The 19,684-nt window shown below is 38.1% G+C and overlaps 1 protein-coding gene across 12 annotated transcripts in view; it reads right to left on the bottom strand.

The window, feature by feature from the left end:
• The window catches only part of rasal2 (RAS protein activator like 2), a 413,768-nt gene that overhangs the window by 36,936 nt on the left and 357,148 nt on the right, over positions 1-19,684 (bottom strand). For all 12 annotated transcript variants that reach the window (XM_072573467.1, XM_072573469.1, XM_072573463.1 and 9 more), the window contains 2 exons: positions 1,536-1,680; positions 768-912 (listed from right to left, as the gene is read on the bottom strand). In XM_072573467.1, coding sequence (XP_072429568.1) covers positions 768-912; positions 1,536-1,680 — 290 coding nt within the window. The remainder of the gene's footprint in view (positions 1-767; positions 913-1,535; positions 1,681-19,684) is intronic.

Genomic DNA, 19,684 nt, shown 5'->3' with positions numbered 1-19,684 from the left:
GAAGTTCAGGGACCAGTACTTCATCTTTCAAACATGCACTCTCAGCTTTTCAGACTCAACGTGGAGTTCAACAATTTCAGATATAAACCTTTCGACCCCAATTTTCCAGGCAGCTGTTGATGTAGAATATCATCTTTACACAGTCTCTTGATGTATCATTTTACTTAATGATTTGGCTTGTACCATCTCCTTTCGTCTTGCACCATAAGCTTTTTGTCATTTAATCCCTCCTGTCTTCTACCTTATTACTTTTCTTTTTTCCTCCCCACACTGCCATCAATATGGACTTGCTTGAAACCTGTTAAATCTCTACATCTTTCCACTTTTGAAAAAATGTCATTGGCCTGAGATATTAATTTTATTTCCCTCTCCACAGAGAGGATGCCTGGTTGAATATTTCCCCGCATTTGCAGACAATAAACAAGTTAAGAGGACAGGTGCAAGTTGCTGAATGCAACGTTAGGATTTTTATCAGAAATTTCCCACAGAGTGACCAGCATATAATGGACTGCTACATGGGTAGGATTGTCGGGGAGAAAGAAAAGCATTTAAAAATCAATTGCAGTTGTACAGGACCATACTGCATCATCCATATACCTTGCTATATGGATGGTGTAGAGAGACTGAATATCATCCCTGATGGTAACTGTATTATGGTGGTATCTGAACAACACCTGTATACCCCTGTAATTAGGAAATTGGACTTGCTTTTCAAAAATATTACGATTATTTTTCAGTTGAGGTTTACGCTACAGACTGCCCCTTACCAGTAGGAGTTGATGATTTTGCAGAATGCCAGTTCACAACACATTTTCAGGTTACTCTGATGTTCTGGTAGCTCACTGGATGAACACTTACTCTGGTCCACTTCACAATTTTCATCTGATTCATATAGTGCCTTTATGAACTCTCCTGAATTAGGACAGAAGCAAGATGAATTGGTAAGGTATTTATGGACAAGACAAAATAAAATTCAGTTAGTTAAAGGGTAGATGATTGATAACACTGATGGTAAGGACATTATATCTTAAACCAAAATAAATAGTGACAGCATGTGTTTTCAAACAGGATCAAACTCTTTTCTTGACAGACCTGTCATTCATCAAACATCAGTATCTACAATACTCAATGATGGATCATTGAGATAATGATTAAAGACAGTTATACCTCCATTGGCATACAAAGTGACAGAATTAAATTCATCTAGCAGCCAACAAATTTTAAATGAATTGAAGAGTCAACAATCCTGCTTTATGAGATGCACAACATGCAGCAAAATCAAAATGAAGCACAAAGCTCTCTGTTAATTCTGGCATTCTTCAGAAGGTTACAGTTCATATTGTTGACCAATTAGCTAGTTCTCATCTCATTAACAGAATTGTCACAAGATGGGATGTTTAGTATGTAGCATTAAATGCAAAAGCTTGTAGATCTTAAAATGATACTTTCTTATCACATATTAATTGCATTACATTGGACATCTTTTACTCAGTTAATTAGTAACCATCAACCAATTCAGCACAGTCAATAATTACCTAAGGCATCATGGAGGTACTTCTGACCAACAAGCTTCAAATACTCCTCAATTGCTTTGGTTGCCAAAGTGTTTTCCCTGAAGAGGAGAACGTCATGTTCCCCACATCGGTCCACTTCAGACATTACCAAATCTGTAAGGAAGTCCTGAAAGGGTAAGAATTGAAAGCTTTGAATGATAGGCACTGGAGATGTCATGTACTGTTATAAACTAAAAGACAGCCATAGCTACAGTCCTGAAGATTTAAGGGCAATCTGTAGAAGCAGCTTGGGCAGCATAGTAACAGCCATTACAATGATGGAAGTTTGTGCACAAAATATTGTTAAAATGACCTTGGCAAATAACAATACTGGAGGACTTCAAATCACACAATCCAGATATATGTAATTTCCTACAGTAAAGATTATCAAAAGTGGTTCAGAGTCAATGACATTGTTGTGGAACTGGAATCACATGTAGGCTAAATTCGAAAGTGATTTCCTTTCCTAAAAGGACATTAGTGAACCAGATGAGTTTTTAATGATAATCATCAATGGTTTCATGATCATTAGACTCTTAATTTCAGATGTTTATTGAATTCCAAGTCCATCATCTAATATGGCGGGATTTGCACTTGGGTCCCCAGGATGTCAGATGACTCTTCCAGAAACCCAGCGAGTGATAACACCTCGAGGCTTTTGCTTCCCCCTCTTCTATTACAATGTGCCTTTATCATTCTTTCTCTATTACTTACGCAGATTTTAAGCTATTAGTGAAATGTATTTACAAATATTTCACAAAGACTTTCCATAAAAATGTAATTCTACATAACTCCATTTGATCCTGGCAATTATTCACCACCATAAGTGTTCTTGATAAAGCATCAGGTATGATACATTCTCTTCATGCAACAAAAATGATTTTCACATGTATGGTTGTCGAACTAAACTCAAAAACAGTCTCAGATTCTTGGTATGAAACTTTGCTAGGAATGTATATGCTAGGAATGTCAATAACAGCTTCTGCAGAATTACTGGATATGCAGAGTTCAAAACAATAAACACCAAATTCAAAGAATGTTTTTGAGTTAAATATTTCAGATGGCAAGAATTGGCTATCTAGAAAAGTGACTCCCTGACCTTCAATATCCATTTTATCTTTGTGTAATAAAACAGCACCAATGCCTTCATCTTTATTATCAAGAGACTGCTTAAATGATTTTGCATAATTTGGTATGGTAGTCAGTTCAGTTTTCAAGCTGTCAAAAGCAGTCTGACACTCGTCGGTCTTTCCAAGTTTATTAGCATTCTTCAACAAGCTTAGCAGTAAAGCCGCAAAACAGATGAATTTCTGAAATAATCTACTCATGTCTATATTTCACAAACCTTTTACTGGATCTTAAACACTGGAAAATCCACGATAGCCCTTATTTAAGTGTCTGTTTGGGCCACCTACTTGGCTTTTTGCAACCAGTTTGATGTTAGAAATTTTTTTTCCAGGTTTGATTGAACACAACCAAATCGTCACAAAATATAATCAATCTTTAAAAGGTTGCTGGTGCATTTTTCATTTTGATTCGCATGATTTTATATCAGACCATAAGCTTAGGAGCAGAATTAGGCCAGTTAGCCCATCGAGCCTGCTCTGCATTTGATTCTGCTTGTTCCCCTTCCTAATCAAGAACCTGTGTGTCTTAAAGGCAGTCAATGACCTGACCTCCACAGCCTTCTGTGTCAATGAGTTCAATAGATTCACCACCTTCAGGCTTAAAAAGTTCCACAGCATCTCAGTTCTAAGTAGTCTTCTCCACTCTGAGGCTGTGCCCTCACGTCCTAGTTCCTCCTACTAGTGGAAGTATGTTCTCCACATCCACTCTATCCAGGCGTCCTAGTATTCTGTAAGTTTCAAAGACATGCCCTCTAATCCATCTAAACACCAATGAGTACACGCTCAGAATCCTCAACTGTTCCTCATATGGCAAGTCCATCACTCCTGGGATCGTTCTTGTGTGAATGTCTTCTGAACCTCCTCTAACTAAATCCTTCCTGAGGTGTGGGCCCTAATATTCCAAGTGAGTTCTGACCAGAGCCTTACATACAGCCTCAGAAATAGATCCCCACTGTTATTCGAGCTCTCTCAAAATGAATGTTAACATTGCATTTGCTTTCCTAACTGCCAACTGAACTTGCATGTTAACCCTTAACAGAATCTGAAATTAGGACTCATAAATCCCTTTGTGCTTCAGATTTCTAAAGCCTTACCTCATTTAGAAAATAGTTGACACCTCTATTCTTCCTACCAAAGTGCACAACCTCACACTTTTACCACACTGTATTCCATTTGCCAATTCTTTGTCCACTCCTAGCCTCTCGATGTCTTTCTGCAGCCTTCCTGCCTCAAATGACCTGCCTCTCCACCTTTGACTCATCTCCAAACTTAGCAACAATGCTCTCAGTTTCTTCATCCAGATCAGTAATGTATAAATTGAATAATTGTGACCCGCACAGAACGACACTAATCAAGAGCTGCCATCCTGAGAAAGACCCCTTTATCTCCACTCTCTGTCTTTTGCCAATCTCTCAGTCCTCTATCAATGCCAGTACCTTGCTCCCAACACCATGGGCCCTTATTTCATTTAGCAGTATTCTGGACAGCACCTTGTCAAAGGCCTTCCAGAAATCCAAACAAATCACTGGCCCTCCTTGGTCTAACCTGGTCATAGCCTCCTCAAAGGATTTGAGCATATTTGTCAGGCATGACCCTTCCTTGATGAAGCTGCACTGACTATTTTACCATGCAATTCTAAATACTCTACAATCTCATTCCAAATAATAGACTCTGTAGTCTTACCAATGAAGAGGTCAGGCTGAACAGTTTACAACTTCCCATCTCTGCCTCCCTCACTTCTTAAACATTAGCCATTGGAACTTTCCCTGAATCCAGTAATACCTGAAACATCACCACCAATGCATCGCCAATCTCCTCAGCTGTCACCTTTAGAACTGTAGTGCTGTCCATACGATCCAGGTGCTTTATACACCTTCAGATCTTTTAGTTTCCCTAGCACCATCTCCTTAGTAACGACCACTACTCTCACCTCTGCCCTGACTCTCGAAGTTCTGGTAGGCTGTTGGTTTTCTCTATTGTGAAAACTGATGTAAAGCTTCCCCCATTTCTTTGTTCCCCATTACTATTGCTTCACACTTTCCAGCAGTCCAATGTCCACTCTCACGTCTCTCTTACCTTTTATGTATGTAAGAAAAGCTCCTGCAATCTTCTTTTATATTACTAACGAGCTTGCCCTTATATTTCACCATAACGTGCCTTTCTTACAGGCCTTTTCTCTCTTCTGATTTATTTTCTGCGCCCCAATCCTGACTACTGCTAGGGGGACTGTGTATAGCTCCCATTTGGGTCTTTTTTCCTTTGTGATTCCTCAACTTTAACCACATGCCTTCAGACCATATATCACTTCTTCTCATCAATTTAATTTAATTTCTTACTAACAAGGCAACCTTGTTCCCTCTGTTCATCTTTTTGATAGGATGTGTATTCTTGAATATTTAGTTACTTGGTGATAGTGAGAACTGCAGATGCTGGAGAGTCAAGAGTGGATAAAGAGTGGAACTGGATAAAGCACAGCAGGTCAGGTAGCATCAGAGGAGAAAGGGAGTTGATGTTTCAGGTCGGAACTTTTCATCAGGACTCGGGTTCTGACCTGAAACACCGACTCCCCTTCTCGTCACTAATGCCCTTTAGGGAAGTAAATCTGCTGTCCCTACCTGTTCTGGTCAACATGTAACTCCAGACACACAGTAATGCTGTTGACTGTTAAATGCCCACTTGGCAATTAGAGATGGGTAATAAATGTTAGCTTAGCCAGCGATGCCCATATCTCATGAATGAATAAAAGAAAAACAGCTTTCAAAAGTCACCTCAATGTTTTGAGAAATATTATATCCAACTTCTTAACCACGTCTATATTATCCAATTTGATTATTGGAGGTTCGCCTTTACAATTTTCAACTTCTCATTCACTCCCTAATTGCTCTGAAGTTTAATTCACTTCCTACTTCTTTTACTACTGTAAACACACTCCTCGTCTCCTGACCATTCATCTGGACACGTGAATATTTAAAACATGATACACTGGTTTTCCCTACTGTCTGGTATACTCACGACATATTTCACATCACTAGATCATCACATATTTCGAGAATTTATCCCTGAAATCTGAGGCCCGGGCTGGAAGTGTAATCTCTGAGCTTTGGTTCATAAAGTTTTCTTTACTTAATTTCAGTAGTCCTCTCACAGCATGTTGATATATCAGTCAAAAAGAACTGAATCTGTGGACTCAGAAGTATTTGTAATACCAAACAATAGCAAGGGAATCTGTTTATCCTAAGCATTAGGACATTCCAGACTCTAATCATGGTCTTTGAAGTTTTATACCATCTAGCTCTAACTTCTTAAAATTGTGGCTGATCAGCTGAAGACAAAAATTGTTTCATTTGCAAACTATTTTGAATATTTGAGACAAAGTGTGAATCTTGATCCGATTGGATTTCCTTGGATACTTCGATGTTGTGAAAAAAAATTGAACATACTTTACCACTATCATTTTTCCTCTAATTTTTGCAAAGGCTCTGCAACATGCTTTAGTAAGGGGTTTCTGGTAAATGGTTTTACGTAGGGTCTCCTAACACATTGCTAATCAGTTCTTCAAAACCTGGTATCAGATGCAAGGGCAGGTTTATGGTTAGGGTTTCCCCATGACCTGATATATATGGCATGTCTAGTAAAATTGAGTCACAGCCCCTTGCAATCCTGGCCACCAGAAATATTTTCAAAATTTTGTTTTGTTACCTAAATGAAATGATTATTTAATAGACTACTATCATCTGGACTTTGAGGTGGCTTCCATTTCCTTATTAGCACTTTGCATTTTAAACAATAACAATCTGATTTAATTCGGATTGAAGTTTTACATAGGCTGTTTTGTTCTCTCACCTCAGGATGTGTTGGTTGTATTTCTATTAACGCTGCCTTAAAGATCTCTCATTTTCTTTACTTTTGTCACTTATAATTTTTTTTGAGGATAGTGTCAGATAGCTGAACTTTCATATCAACTCCCTTTTGTATTGGTTCTCTTCATGTCTAATTTTATGGGCCTGAGATTTAGTCACAACAGTCAAGAAATAATCCAGGATGTTCCTCCTGTGACATCTCTGGTTCTTTCATTTCCACTGATTTTCCAATAACCTTGGTAAAGCTATTATTTTTTGATCAAGCCACTATTTTCCAAGACAATAAATTCATTGAATTCCATCCACAGAGATTAGTTGCACTACTCCAATACAACCTTTCCACTAGTAAGTCACCATTTAATCCAATTGTATATAATTGGACCACAGACCACCTCTGTGTATCTTCAATTAGTACCTTTTTCTTCATTAACCCCTTTAATATACAAATTGCACCATCAGCCTGTATCACTAACTGATTTGGTTCAGTATCTATCAATATCTTTATTGGTTTGATTAGATGAGTAAGGGGTGGTAAAGTTAGATTGTAAAAATTAGAAAATTAAATCCTTCTACAATTGGTTTACTTATTCTGGTGAAGAGTAAGGGAATACATCTCCCTTCAAGATCAAATATCCAAAAACTTCAGTAGTCAACTTCAGTCGTTCAGGAAGAATTCCCTTAATTATCCTCAACCACTTCATCCTTCATAGGCATGAAGGAGCACGTTTCTCTTGTACCACAAAAATGATTTTAATATCCATTTTCTCTCTTTCAGATTCCTTAGGGGTTCCTATTTCTGCAATAGGTTTCTCACTTGATTTACAACAAGTCGCTTTATGTCCAGACCTCCTACAAAACAAGCTGTTACACCTCACTAGGGTGGCATACTGGAAAGTTAATCTCAGAGTTATCACAAAAGTTAATTTTATTTAATCAAAATACCCATTTACCTGAAATTTTTGACTCAAGTTAACTGAAAACCTGGACCAGATTTCTGTTTTTAATGAAACCTATTACAACCTATTTATATATAACTTTGACATATTTATATTAAGTACATTGATAAAGTCCTCTGAAGTTTTAATAACTGATCATTCCTTGGCCATATCAGTTATTCCTGAAAATGTGTTGCTGGAAAAGCGCAGGTCAGGCAGTATCCAAGGAGCAGGAGAATCGATGTTTTGGGCATGAGCCCTTCCTCAGGAATGGCTTCCATATCAGTTATTGGAAAATAACAAGGTGAACAACCATGAACTGTTGAAATGTAACTACCAGTTATACCTCTAACCCCTTACTAAAACCCTGCTACATACACATATAGACAAAAAAACCTGTTATGTTTCAGGTATTTTCATTTCACAGAGAGACACCATCTCCTCTTCCAGAGGTCCAAGGGCTTCTCACTGAACTGTTCACACCCATAAGCTGTTCAGCTACTCAGGAACCATACAGCTTTCAGCAATCTGATAACACTTGATAGTTACTACTAGTCACAATTCCACAAATGAACGAGCAGCCTCTTGCTAGCCAAATCTCACTTTGTACACTGCTTGTAAAGCAACAGCGTAAACACGTCAACTTGCTAATTAAAAATATAGCAACTCCTTCCTCAGTTCTTTGTTGTCAAGCAGTCTTTTTCACAATTCAGTCTATGATTAAAATAAAGTGAAATTAAAAGATACAGTGCTGGCCTTCATAACAAGAGGGATTGAGTATAGAAGCAAAGAGATTCTTCTGCAGCTGTATAGGGCCCGGGTGAGACCTCACCTGGAGTAATGCGTGCAGTCCTGGTCTCCAAATTTGAGGAAAGACATTCTGGCTAATGAGGGAGTGCAGCATAGGTTCACGAGGTCATTCCTGGAATGGCAGGACTACCTTATGCTGAAAGACTGGAGCGACTGGGCTAGTATACCCTTGAGTTTAGAAGACTGAGAGGGGATCTGATTGAGACATATAAGATTATTAAAGGATTGGACCCTCTGGAGGCAGGAAACATGTTTCCGCTGATGGGCGAGTGCCGAACCAGAGGACACAGCTTAAAATTATGGGGTAGATCATTTAGGACAGAGATGAGAAACTTCTTCACACAGAGTGTGGTGGCTGTGTGGAATGCACTGCCCCAGAGGGCAGTGGAGGCCCAGTCTCTGGATTCATTTAAGAAAGAGTTGGATAGAGCTCTCAAGGATTGTGGAATCAATGGTTATGGAGATAAGGCAGGAACAGGATACTGATTAAGGATGATCAGCCATGATCATATTGAATGGTGGTGCAGGCTCGAAGGGCAGAATGGCCTACTCCTGCACCTATTGTCTATTGTCTCAACAAAGCACATTACTTTCTTCACATCATTTTTGGTCTGGCATCTCCTCTTTATTATTTTGGCATCCTTATGTTCGTTCCCCAAAACTAATAGATTTTGTATTCCTCCAGTTTCCTTGTCAAATCCCATATGGCCATTTCTCCACATGTAACTGTGTGAGCTATTGTACACATCCATTAGAATGGCCACTTCTCTGAGCTTTGATACTTGACGTCCATCTAAGTAAATCTTAATGGTTACCAAAATACTGTTTTTGAATTTTTCCATAATCATGCTCTCCCTTACTTTCTCAAAAATTCTCTCTTGCTTCAGTTATAAATCACTGACCCTAGAACATTTCTTTCTCCACTTACAAATTTTACAAATATCTGATAAGGTATCTTTCTCACAGTCCTAAGTTTTAATTGATAAGCTTCATGAACCAGCTAATAAACATGAAGTAGCATAACATTATAGTCTGCAGACAGCTCTTTTGCAGGTTGTGTACATATTCATAGCTGTACTGATCAGGACATGCTGTAACATTAAATCTCATGCATCTTTGGCCTCCGACTGCACAACTTTATCATACGAGGCAAAGTATATTTCAAACATCTTTCAACTGCATCCTGGATAAACAGAGGCACTAAATGTAGATTTCTAGTTAAATCAATACTTCGGTGGAATCCAAATCATCTTCTGAACAACTATCTCTTCTCTCTTCCTTTATTTTAGACACTCCTGTAGCCAAATCATATTGTCTAGTTCTCTCTCTCGGCTTCTTAAATACATTTCTTTTTCTTTGTCTTTGTCATCTTCTGCCAATTCAAGCTCTCATTTCCAACTTCATTTTTTTTCCCCTCTTTTTCCATTTCTCTCTCTTCCATTTCATAATCTTTTAAATTTGCAACTGAATTTTTGCTAATTCTGGCTGCGATACATCATTTCAGGTTTTTCTCCTTTTAACTCCAAATGCTGGGTAATCATTTTAATCATATCATCCTTACGAGATCCTGCTTTTACCTCCACCTTCAATTTGTTCACTAATTCTCTGTTTAGCTTTAGTCAAATAATTAAAATACTCCACCGTTACATCTTCTTTTATAGGAAAGTCTTAGCTATAGCTGAAGTGATTTTAAAACTGCAACCCATGTAATACAATTCACAGCAACTTTTAAAAAAGATTTGTCTGCCACCACCCTTCTTTAAAAAAATCACAGATCCCTCTTACATTGAAGAATTTCTGATCACAGAAGAAGCCCTCACTTGGTTGTGATGTCAACTGATGTTAACACCGGAGAAATCAAACCTCATTGTGAAACTGAACAAATTCACAATAGACTACCAGTATACTTTTTAACAAAGAATAAAATATTTAGTGGTCAGAAAAATGTCAAGTTTATTACACTAGACAATAAGGTTGGAAAGACATTTCGAAACAATTTAAATTCAGATTATTCTGTACACTTCAGCCATGTTCCTACAAGCACCAAAAATTCCAATGAAGATTTGGATCATCACTATCTCCACACCATGCTCAGTTTGGCACAGGTGCAACAGTTACCTTTCGGCAAATTTCTGCACATTCATTTGGATGGGTTTTCCTTTGTCTGGCATCTCTCCCCCCAAAAAATTAAACTTCAACGCAAGTCACTATTACTTTAATTTCAGAACAGACACATTTGTTCCCTTAACATCTTCTAATAGGCTTGCTCTGATACACTGGCAGACTGACTTCTTGATATTTATTTATGATTTGGAGGTGCCGGTGTTGGACTAGGGTGTACAAAGTTAAAAATCACACAACACCAGGTTATAGTCCAACAGGTTTATTTGGAAGCACAAGCTTTCGGAGTGCTGCTCCTTCATCAGGTGGTTGTCAGACTATAACCTGGTGTTGTATGACTTTTTTAATTCTTGGAATCGCTGGAACCCTGTCATTAGACAACAGCACGTATCGTTTTGTACTTTTAGTACACTGAATTGCTAACTCCTAGTCATTCTTTGTAAGGGTTATAAATCCTCATCACCAATACATAAAAATGCAAACGAACATGCTTTCAGATTTACCAATGCAAACTTCAGAAAAACAATTCTTATAAATGAATGAAACTAAAATTATCTCCTCTACTCCCATCCAACCTTCTTGACACACAAATACTAATTCAATATTGTTCCTCACAATATTGTTTTCTTTTCTGGTCCAATACTTGCTTGCTTGCTTATAATATTAATTTGTCTCGGCACCTTTAGTTGCTCATGTTTAATTTCAAGCTAACATTATTTACAGAGCAACAAGGTATTTATCAGCAGATTTTGAGAGGTTGTTAAGTTCTTTTATTCTTGAGATTCTTACACACTTGATGCACCTGCAACACACCAACATCTGTGAATAAGCAACCAAATTTATTAAGCACAGTACAGTACAAGCTTTGAAGAAACCCTGAAAACTCTTTGCCATGCTTGCAAGTCGTGACCAGGGGTCTCTCTCTGAACAAAGGAAACAGTCTTTCCTTTATACAAAAATCTTTACACCACAGTTATTAATGCACACAAGACAACCCTAGCCATCCCCTCATAGTCAAGATATAATGTAGTGACTACCCCACCTCCAGAAACAATGTAATGAAAATCATCTCTTAATGGTCAAGGGAAGTAGTCAAATTCTAACTATAATGTTCTTATTGATTTCTGGATGAAAATGTAACTCATCCCTGAATGGCAAGGAAATGGCCACATAAACCTTCCACATTCCACCTGTAAGACAAAGACACACCACCATACCCTTGGGGCATTCAATTTCTTGGAGGTCAGCAGAGAAAATTAACTCTTTTATATCTCAAGGTTTTCACCATTTATTTCATTATAAGCACACAATCTTGGATTCTCTCTTATAAATCAGGTGGACAACCTCAACAAGCCACCACAGACTATGGTGAAACATGTAGAAATAGAAAGATGTTGGAGTTGCAGCATTGGAAACACCATCAACAAAAATAATTAAATTTGGGCATGTCTGGCTGGCTAATGAGCTGATGTGGGTGGGTTCACTCCGAACATACCAACATATATGAGTTACTGAGTCCAACAGTGTGATATAATTAACCTAAGAATTCTTCAGCAGTAAATAAGTTTAAAAAAATCCAATCACTAAGCCACTATTTCAAATAGGCAGTATGGAAACAAAATGACCAAATGACAGGAAAACAAAGCACCATTGCAACAAATTACTTTGCAAGAGATTGGTTTTTAAAACAATGTGGCAGCACAACAGCACACAACAGGCAAGTTGGTACCACAACGGTGGGATGCTTTTTCTATACTTTTGTTACACAGTGAGATGCAACTTAGTTGAATATGGGAGCAACAGTATTGATCTGCTAGCTGTTCTGGCTTGCATCCAACATCCAGCTGTGAGCCCAAGAAGAAGCTCAGTGCATCTCAGCCATATTTTCTCTGTTGTAGAAATCTAGGTGATGAGATCTACTCTCCAAGTTATTCATTCTTAGCCTATTCTACATGCATGAGGAGTGTTTTAGTTTTCTGAACTCCCCCAAAAAATTGTGTGACACCCACAGAGGTTCACAAGTTCTAAAATAGTGAGTCACAAAACAAAAAAAATTAACCTACTAGAACTACATCACTGAACTCCTTTTGACGGAAATCACTGGAGTGGTTTAGATGGATTAAATTTCTCAATTCTCATTAAACTTTATCTCTGCAAACAGAAGGACTATATTTCAAATTAAGCAGTGTGCAAACTGCCTCAAATCTTTAAGGATAACAGTTCCAACTGTTTGGTCTTTATGGGAACTTTTTAAACAAAAACTGGTCTAATTAAGAGGTTAGAGCACATCAGAGTATTGTTAAATGAAAGCAACCAAAGGGTAAGATAAAGAAGCATGAGCATCTAGGTCAACAGTAAGTCACAGACAATTTGTTGATTTCACTCTACAACTGTGTCCATATGTGCTTAATGCATGAAGTAAAAGATAAGTAACAAAGGTAGTATTTGCAAACGTGAACAGACTGCACTACTATCAGGGATCTTAAATTTTAAAAAATAAACAGTGAAATCCTATCACATGTTCTCAGTCAAGGTTGCAGTCGATTATATTACCGCATTACAGGAAGGATGTGGAAGGTGTGGAAAGGGTGCAGAGAAGATTTACCAGGATGTTGCCTGGTATGGAGGGGAGGTCTTATGAGGAAAGGCTGAGGGACTGGAGGCTGTTTTCGTTGGAGAGAAGAAGGTTGAGAGATGATGAAATTGAGACATATGAAATAATCAGAGGGTTAGACAGGGTGGATAGTGAGAGCCTTTTTCCTCAGATGATGATGGCTAGCACAAGGGGACATAGCTTTAAATTGAGGTGTGTTAGATATAGGATAGATGTCAGAGGTAGTTTCTTTACTCAGCAGTAGGGGCGTGGAACACACTGCTTGCAACAGTAATAGATTTGCCAACTTTAAGGTCATTTAAGTGTTCATTGAATAAACATATGGATGAAAATGGAATAGTGTAGGATAGGCTTCAGATTGGTTCCACAGGTAGGCGCAACATGGGGGGGCCTAAGGGTCTGTACTGCGCACTAATGTTCTATGTTCTATTAACTAACAGTGAAAATAGCTGCTGCACATGTGCACATTTTGTCTCATAAAACAGTAAATAAGCTAACATTAGAATCAGTGAGCACAAGGATAGAGGATAAGTATAATGAAATTAAGTAAATTCCTGGAGGATGGACATGCAAACAGAGGCCTATACCCTATCTGCCACTCTGGTTATATTAAAGTTGCAAGATGATGGGTAATATGTAACACAATTAAGAAAGTGAATTATGCATTCTGGATACTGGAGCACAACATAGCATATACACACATAGAATATAGTACAATACAGAAGCAGACACTATAAAATAATAAACTAGAGAAGTATGCACTGATTGGTACACCAGAGAATGGTAAAATGTGCTGTCATCAACTATCCTGCTGTCAAGTATATTTATAAAGAGTCAGGTGAATTCAGGACTGAGCTCGGTTGTGATGGCTACTCCCAGCTCAAGAAAATAAAAAACTCAGCATTTCAGTTTATGCATGAAGCACACCACAAAAATGGAGGTTCTAAACAAAATGGACACCAATTAAACTAGATCCCAGAATCAGTCAAGAACAGGGTGTGGTGGAGTAAGACTGAAAATATGCAGGAGTTCCAAAATAAAATGCGTACTCCAAAGCTCACCATGTTCTAAACCCAGTTATCTCAACCCAGTGTAATAACCATCGCATAAACTGCTATGAAAGATTAATTCCACAAGCATGTGTTTCACTGGCCCACCCTATGTTATGACCTCCAAACATGTACAAGCACTTTCATCACATTATTTAAGCAGATCTTTAGTCTTCTGTGTGAAGTTTTAACTAATTATAAAATTATGATTCTACAACAATTTGTATAATAAAACATCAAAAATTCTACTGTATCATACATTAAACATGAAATCATATTATTCAAATTTACACTACAAGAGTTTTTTCCTTATTCTGCTTGTCCTCCTAAAGGCTTTGATTTGTGTTGGGGTTTAGTTGCCTCCAGTAGGAACTTTTCATTGGTTAATCATTTAAAAAGATAGACATCACTCTTAAGACATGAATCCCAGTTTAAGGCATGCTCATTTTACATCTTCCTTGTCCAGTGGGATTAACTATAAAACTCAAAACAGACCAATATTAAACCTGCAACCTTTCAAGACTACATAAAGCCAAACCAAAAGACTTGCATTTATATTGTATCTTTCACAATCTTTGAATAGTGAAATTTTTATTCAAGTATCGTTTGATGGCAACACCAAATACATAGCATCTATTTGTGAATAGCAAGGCTCCAGGGCAGCCAAGTTGAAACTACCTGAGTAATATTGGTAAGTGAAGGATAAATATTGGCAGAAACACTGCGCAGCACTCCCTCCCTAAGTTGTATTGTAGAATCTTTTACATCTATCTGAAGGTGCCTGCTAAACCCACAAGCTCTACTATTCAGCAGGACAAGATTAATTGTAATCTCCCCTGTTGTCACATGCCATATTTAAGTGCAACTATAGTGTTAATCCTATACCGTCGCTGGATGAAAATGCTGGAACTCACTCCCTAGCAGCACTGTACACGTGTCTACACTGGACAGACTGCAAGGGCTCTGGAAGGCACCCCACCGTCACCTTCTCAAATTCCGTACTTCCTCAGTACGGCAGCCTAAATTATGGGCTTGGTTTCTGAACTTCATATCACACAGGAGATGCATTTACTCACTGGAGCCATTCTTGCAGATAAGATGGTTGCTTTCACTGACATTGGTACCACAGACTCAAGACATACAGCATGAGTATGGATATTTCATCACAGCCTCCTGACAGTTGCCTGACCTGCGGCTAGACTCTGAAACACAGCTGCAGTAGAGTTTCCATTGTAATTACTCATGAACATAATAGCTATGACCTTATTCTGGTGAAGGTTCTTTATCTTCTGGGTTTTAACAATAATTCCCGTCTGCAGACAAGAGCAGATACAATTGTGAAGTGTATCTCAGCCTTTCCCATAGGGACAAAGAAAGAGATCATGTTTAAAAACTAACAAGCAAGAATTATGAATCTCAACCTCTGAAACATATGACCGAAATGACAAAACAAGTAACAACCAAAGGCAGAAGTTAAAACACCAGAGAAAATGTGCCTATTCATATCCTAGGAATTCCGTCAATGTCTGGGTGAATCAGACAAAGGTACACTGGTATCCAATATTCTGCTTTAAACATCCTGGACCACAATAAATCATTTCACAGTGCAAATATAAACTTTCCCCTTCATAGTCCCAATGATCTGGTTCAAACAAACTCCAACTACAAACTTATTCCATGTGCACTTTACCCATTCTTCCTTACTTTGTCAGTGACCCTGATAGAAAATCCTAGCTAACTATTCAATACAGTATGCACACCAAATGCATATACACACCAACTACTTTCAGAGATCACCAAACTATTTGTTTCACCTCTAACTCGATCAGTAGCTAATCATGTTACATATATTTCAGAAGTTATATGAACAATAAATATTAAAGCACAGTGATTAACATTGTGAAATGAGCAACTGAATGGAGAAGGCCATGTATAGTATTTAATTTTCACTGATTTACAGGGTGAGGAATGTTGGCTAGGATATCAAAAGAACAGTGTTCTTTGACAACCAAAACGGGACCATTAATGATCACTTCAATCAAAGAAATGAATAACCCAAGACAGAAATTTAGCATTAATTAAAGTGTGTAAAGTCTGATGATGTGTATCTCCTCAGTCCTGCATGAAAAGGCCAATCCAGACACAAAACACCATTAGCAGAGCTAAACTTGAAGTAGCTGCCACATCTACCAACATGGCAACAGCTAAAGAGTACTGCATTGGCAATGGTTTCAATGCAGTTTACTGGACTGTGATGTAAAGTGTGAGATATTAATGTCATTTATTCTAGAGTTTGAATTTTGAACGACTGGCATGGTCTATATCAATAAAGAGGTTTAATGGTAACCTCGTGAGGCTATCTGAAGCCACAGTTTGTTCAAAAATGTATGAGATAGTTCTGAAGGTAATTATTTTACATTGGGAGAGTTTTTAAAATGAATTAAAGTGAACAAAGTAAACAGTGTAGCATTAAGCTTTAATTAGAAGAGTTGGTTGCAATTCAGACCTGCACATTTTGGTTAAAGTTGCATGTGTAAAACAATTTCTTTTGGAAAAGGGAGTTTAGAACTATTATGAAATTGGATGCCTCAGTGTTTAGTTTGAAAGGTCCAGACCAGAAATGTTTGGTTAAAAACCTTAAGGGGTTATTTGATGCTGAGAAATACTAAGTTTAGTTATATGACATTTAGAGGAAAAGGCTGTCAGAGTTTCAAAACTGAGAACCGAAGCATCAGTTAATTTAAACTCTATAGATATGATGGAGAATGGAGTAATCACTGTTGTTTGAGTACTGTGCTTTTGGGATTAATGGGATTGTATTTTACCACGAGCTTCAAAATGTTTAAATTTGTATTACATATGTTTTGTTTTTTTCCTTCATTTCTTCTGAGCAATAAACTTCTGTTTCATTTTTAAAACAGCATTGTGCACTTGTGTTTCAGTGAAGGACCAACTTGTGATCGATCAAGCCAGACTTCAGCCTGGGATCTGACAGCAGCTGGAATAACAGGGGCCAGAATGATAATTGGCTAAACCAGACAAGGATAGTAGGTTTCATTCCCCTAAAGAAATCTGTGTCCGAGAATTAGTTGCATATTTGCTAAAATCAGACTGCATGAATTTTTAAAGATTGATAGATGTAAATTAACTGTCATTGTTGGCGTTGACCTCCTTCTATGGATTGGCAGTGCACATTTCTGAATTTTTAGTGTTGAAACATAACCATGCACCATTGCATCCCATATGATACACCAATCTTCAGTACTTCAATATGTTACAACTGACTTTTGTATTCATTCATGAGATAAGCGCATTACTGGCTAGGCCAGAACTTATTACCCATCTCCAATTGCCCAAAGGGCAATTAAGAGTCAACCACATTGCTATATAGTCTGGAGTAACATGCAGGCCAAATCAGATAAGGATAGCAGTTTCCTTCCCTGATGGGCATTAGTGAACTAGACATGGCCATAATTAGAATCTTAATTCCATAATTTTTTAAAAATTCAAATTCCATCATCCAATGTCAGGATTTGAACACTTGTTGCACTTCAAGGTGCAGATTATAAAATGAGCAGTCAGCCAATAAGTCCTGCAAGGCAACTCTGGGAGAAGAACAAAAACATTTCATTTCTAGTTTTAACCTCTTGTTCAAACAAAAAGGACAGGAATAAGAGAGCACAATTCAGCATTCTTGTTAAATAACAACTGTGGAGGTACTCCAAATACATCTCACACTTTCTTCCATGTCCATTAATACCCCAGCCCAAACAAAAATGCCCGTAACTCTGTTTTTTAAAGGATGACTGACCTAATGTCCACACCATTGCTGTTTTATTGTGTGCATGCAATTTTGGGTGGGGGAGGGTGCGAAGAGAGTGTGGCAGCGGCCACATTTCTGCCATGTTGCATCAGTGATGAGCACCGCTGTCTCACAGCACCAGGAACCTGTGCTCAATTCCAGCCTCAGGTGACTGTGCAAACTTCACGCAGACATGCTCCCCCTGTCTGCATGGGTTTCCTCTGAACATCCTCCCACAGTTCAAAGATGTACAGGTTAGGTGGATTGGCAATGCTGAAATTGTCCATATTGTTCAGGGTAGGCGAGATGGGTTAGCCACTGTAAGTATGGTGTTAAAGGATATGGTCGGGGGTTGGATCTGAGTGGGATGCCCCACACATGGTTGGTGCAGACTCAATGGGCCAAATGGCTACCGTCCACACTGTAGGGGTTCTATGATTTTACTCCTTACACAGAATAATGCTTCCTGATTTCTCTCTTGATTACACTCCTGAATAACCCAGCTCAAATTTCAGAATGATTTTCCATGATAAGGAATAATTTCTTTGTAATAATGTTTGAAACCTAATTGTGACCAACTGTCAAACCCAATGAATAATATAAACCTGATCTCAAAATTTAACTCTTGAAGTCCCTGTATAATTCTCGTGTAATAGAATGATATGTCACAGAAAGAGGGCATTTGATTTACTATATTTATGTTTGTTCTTTGGAAGAGTTCTCCAATTGATCCCACTACCCAAATCTTTCTCCATAGCTTTGAAAATTAATTGACTGTTGCTTGGGCTTACAAACCTATTCTTGACCTCTTGCCGCACAGTGTGTTATATAGCAATAGCCCATGAGCACTGATCAGGTGCAGTAACCCTGGGCTGATACATATTCTCCTTGAGATCCTTGGTGACACTTGGTCTGAGGATGGTGAACTTGATGCAGAACAGGGTCCATCCCAGAAACCCCTCGGTCTGAGCTCTCAATTTGCTTCCACCCTTGAGGACTGCGAACGCTCTTAAGAAAACAAGATGTGCATTTATTCGCAGGATTAAACAATTTAAATTTCTTAAGACTTTTCTGGCACAAACTCAGACTGGCAACAGGGGTAGACATAGGGTATTATAATGTTACATGTTAATGAATAAAAATGTATGCGTGCATTGTACACCTTCCAAAGTCAACATATTTGCTGGAATACTGAAACTCTACTTTCTATACAACTGAAATAACTTCCTCTGCTTTAAACTTTCAACTTGGGTATTTAGCTTTTTGTTCATTGACATTTAAAGATATTCCTTTGATCCTCCACAGCTCAGTTTCTCACCTTGAAGAAAACATTCTCATTGTTTAATTTAAACTAGATGACCTCACAGTTCTGCCACAATAAACTCCATCTAATGCAATCTGACTCAGTTAGTCACCTACTCCCCTTTGCATAGTAATTTGCCACTTACATGCATTGCATCACCTCCAAACTTGGACACACAACTGTCTACTCCTTCTTTCATTGTTATATGTTCTGAAAGACTGTTCTCTAGTACAGGTGCCTCACTTGTCATATTCTGCTAAATTGGGAGTGTTTCCTTTATGCTTACTCTCATAGCTCAACCAATTATTGGCATAATATTCACAACTCACTCATTTCAGTGAATAATTTCTCCTGCAAATGGCCTCTGGAAGTCCAGTTAGGCAATACCCATAGACATTCTCTGAACTCGCTATGCTAATTATTGCCTCAAAAAAATCTAACTGAAGCAGTCATCTATTTGGCTGATTATTGTCTAAATGCACAGTTAATCTGAGAGTAGATTTTGGTAAT

The sequence above is a fragment of the Chiloscyllium punctatum genome, chromosome 7, assembly GCF_047496795.1.
Source record: "Chiloscyllium punctatum isolate Juve2018m chromosome 7, sChiPun1.3, whole genome shotgun sequence".
Classification (NCBI taxonomy): Eukaryota; Metazoa; Chordata; class Chondrichthyes; order Orectolobiformes; family Hemiscylliidae; genus Chiloscyllium; species Chiloscyllium punctatum.
The sequence above is the reverse complement of the archived record's forward strand: the minus strand, read 5'-3'. Positions and strand labels throughout refer to the sequence as shown.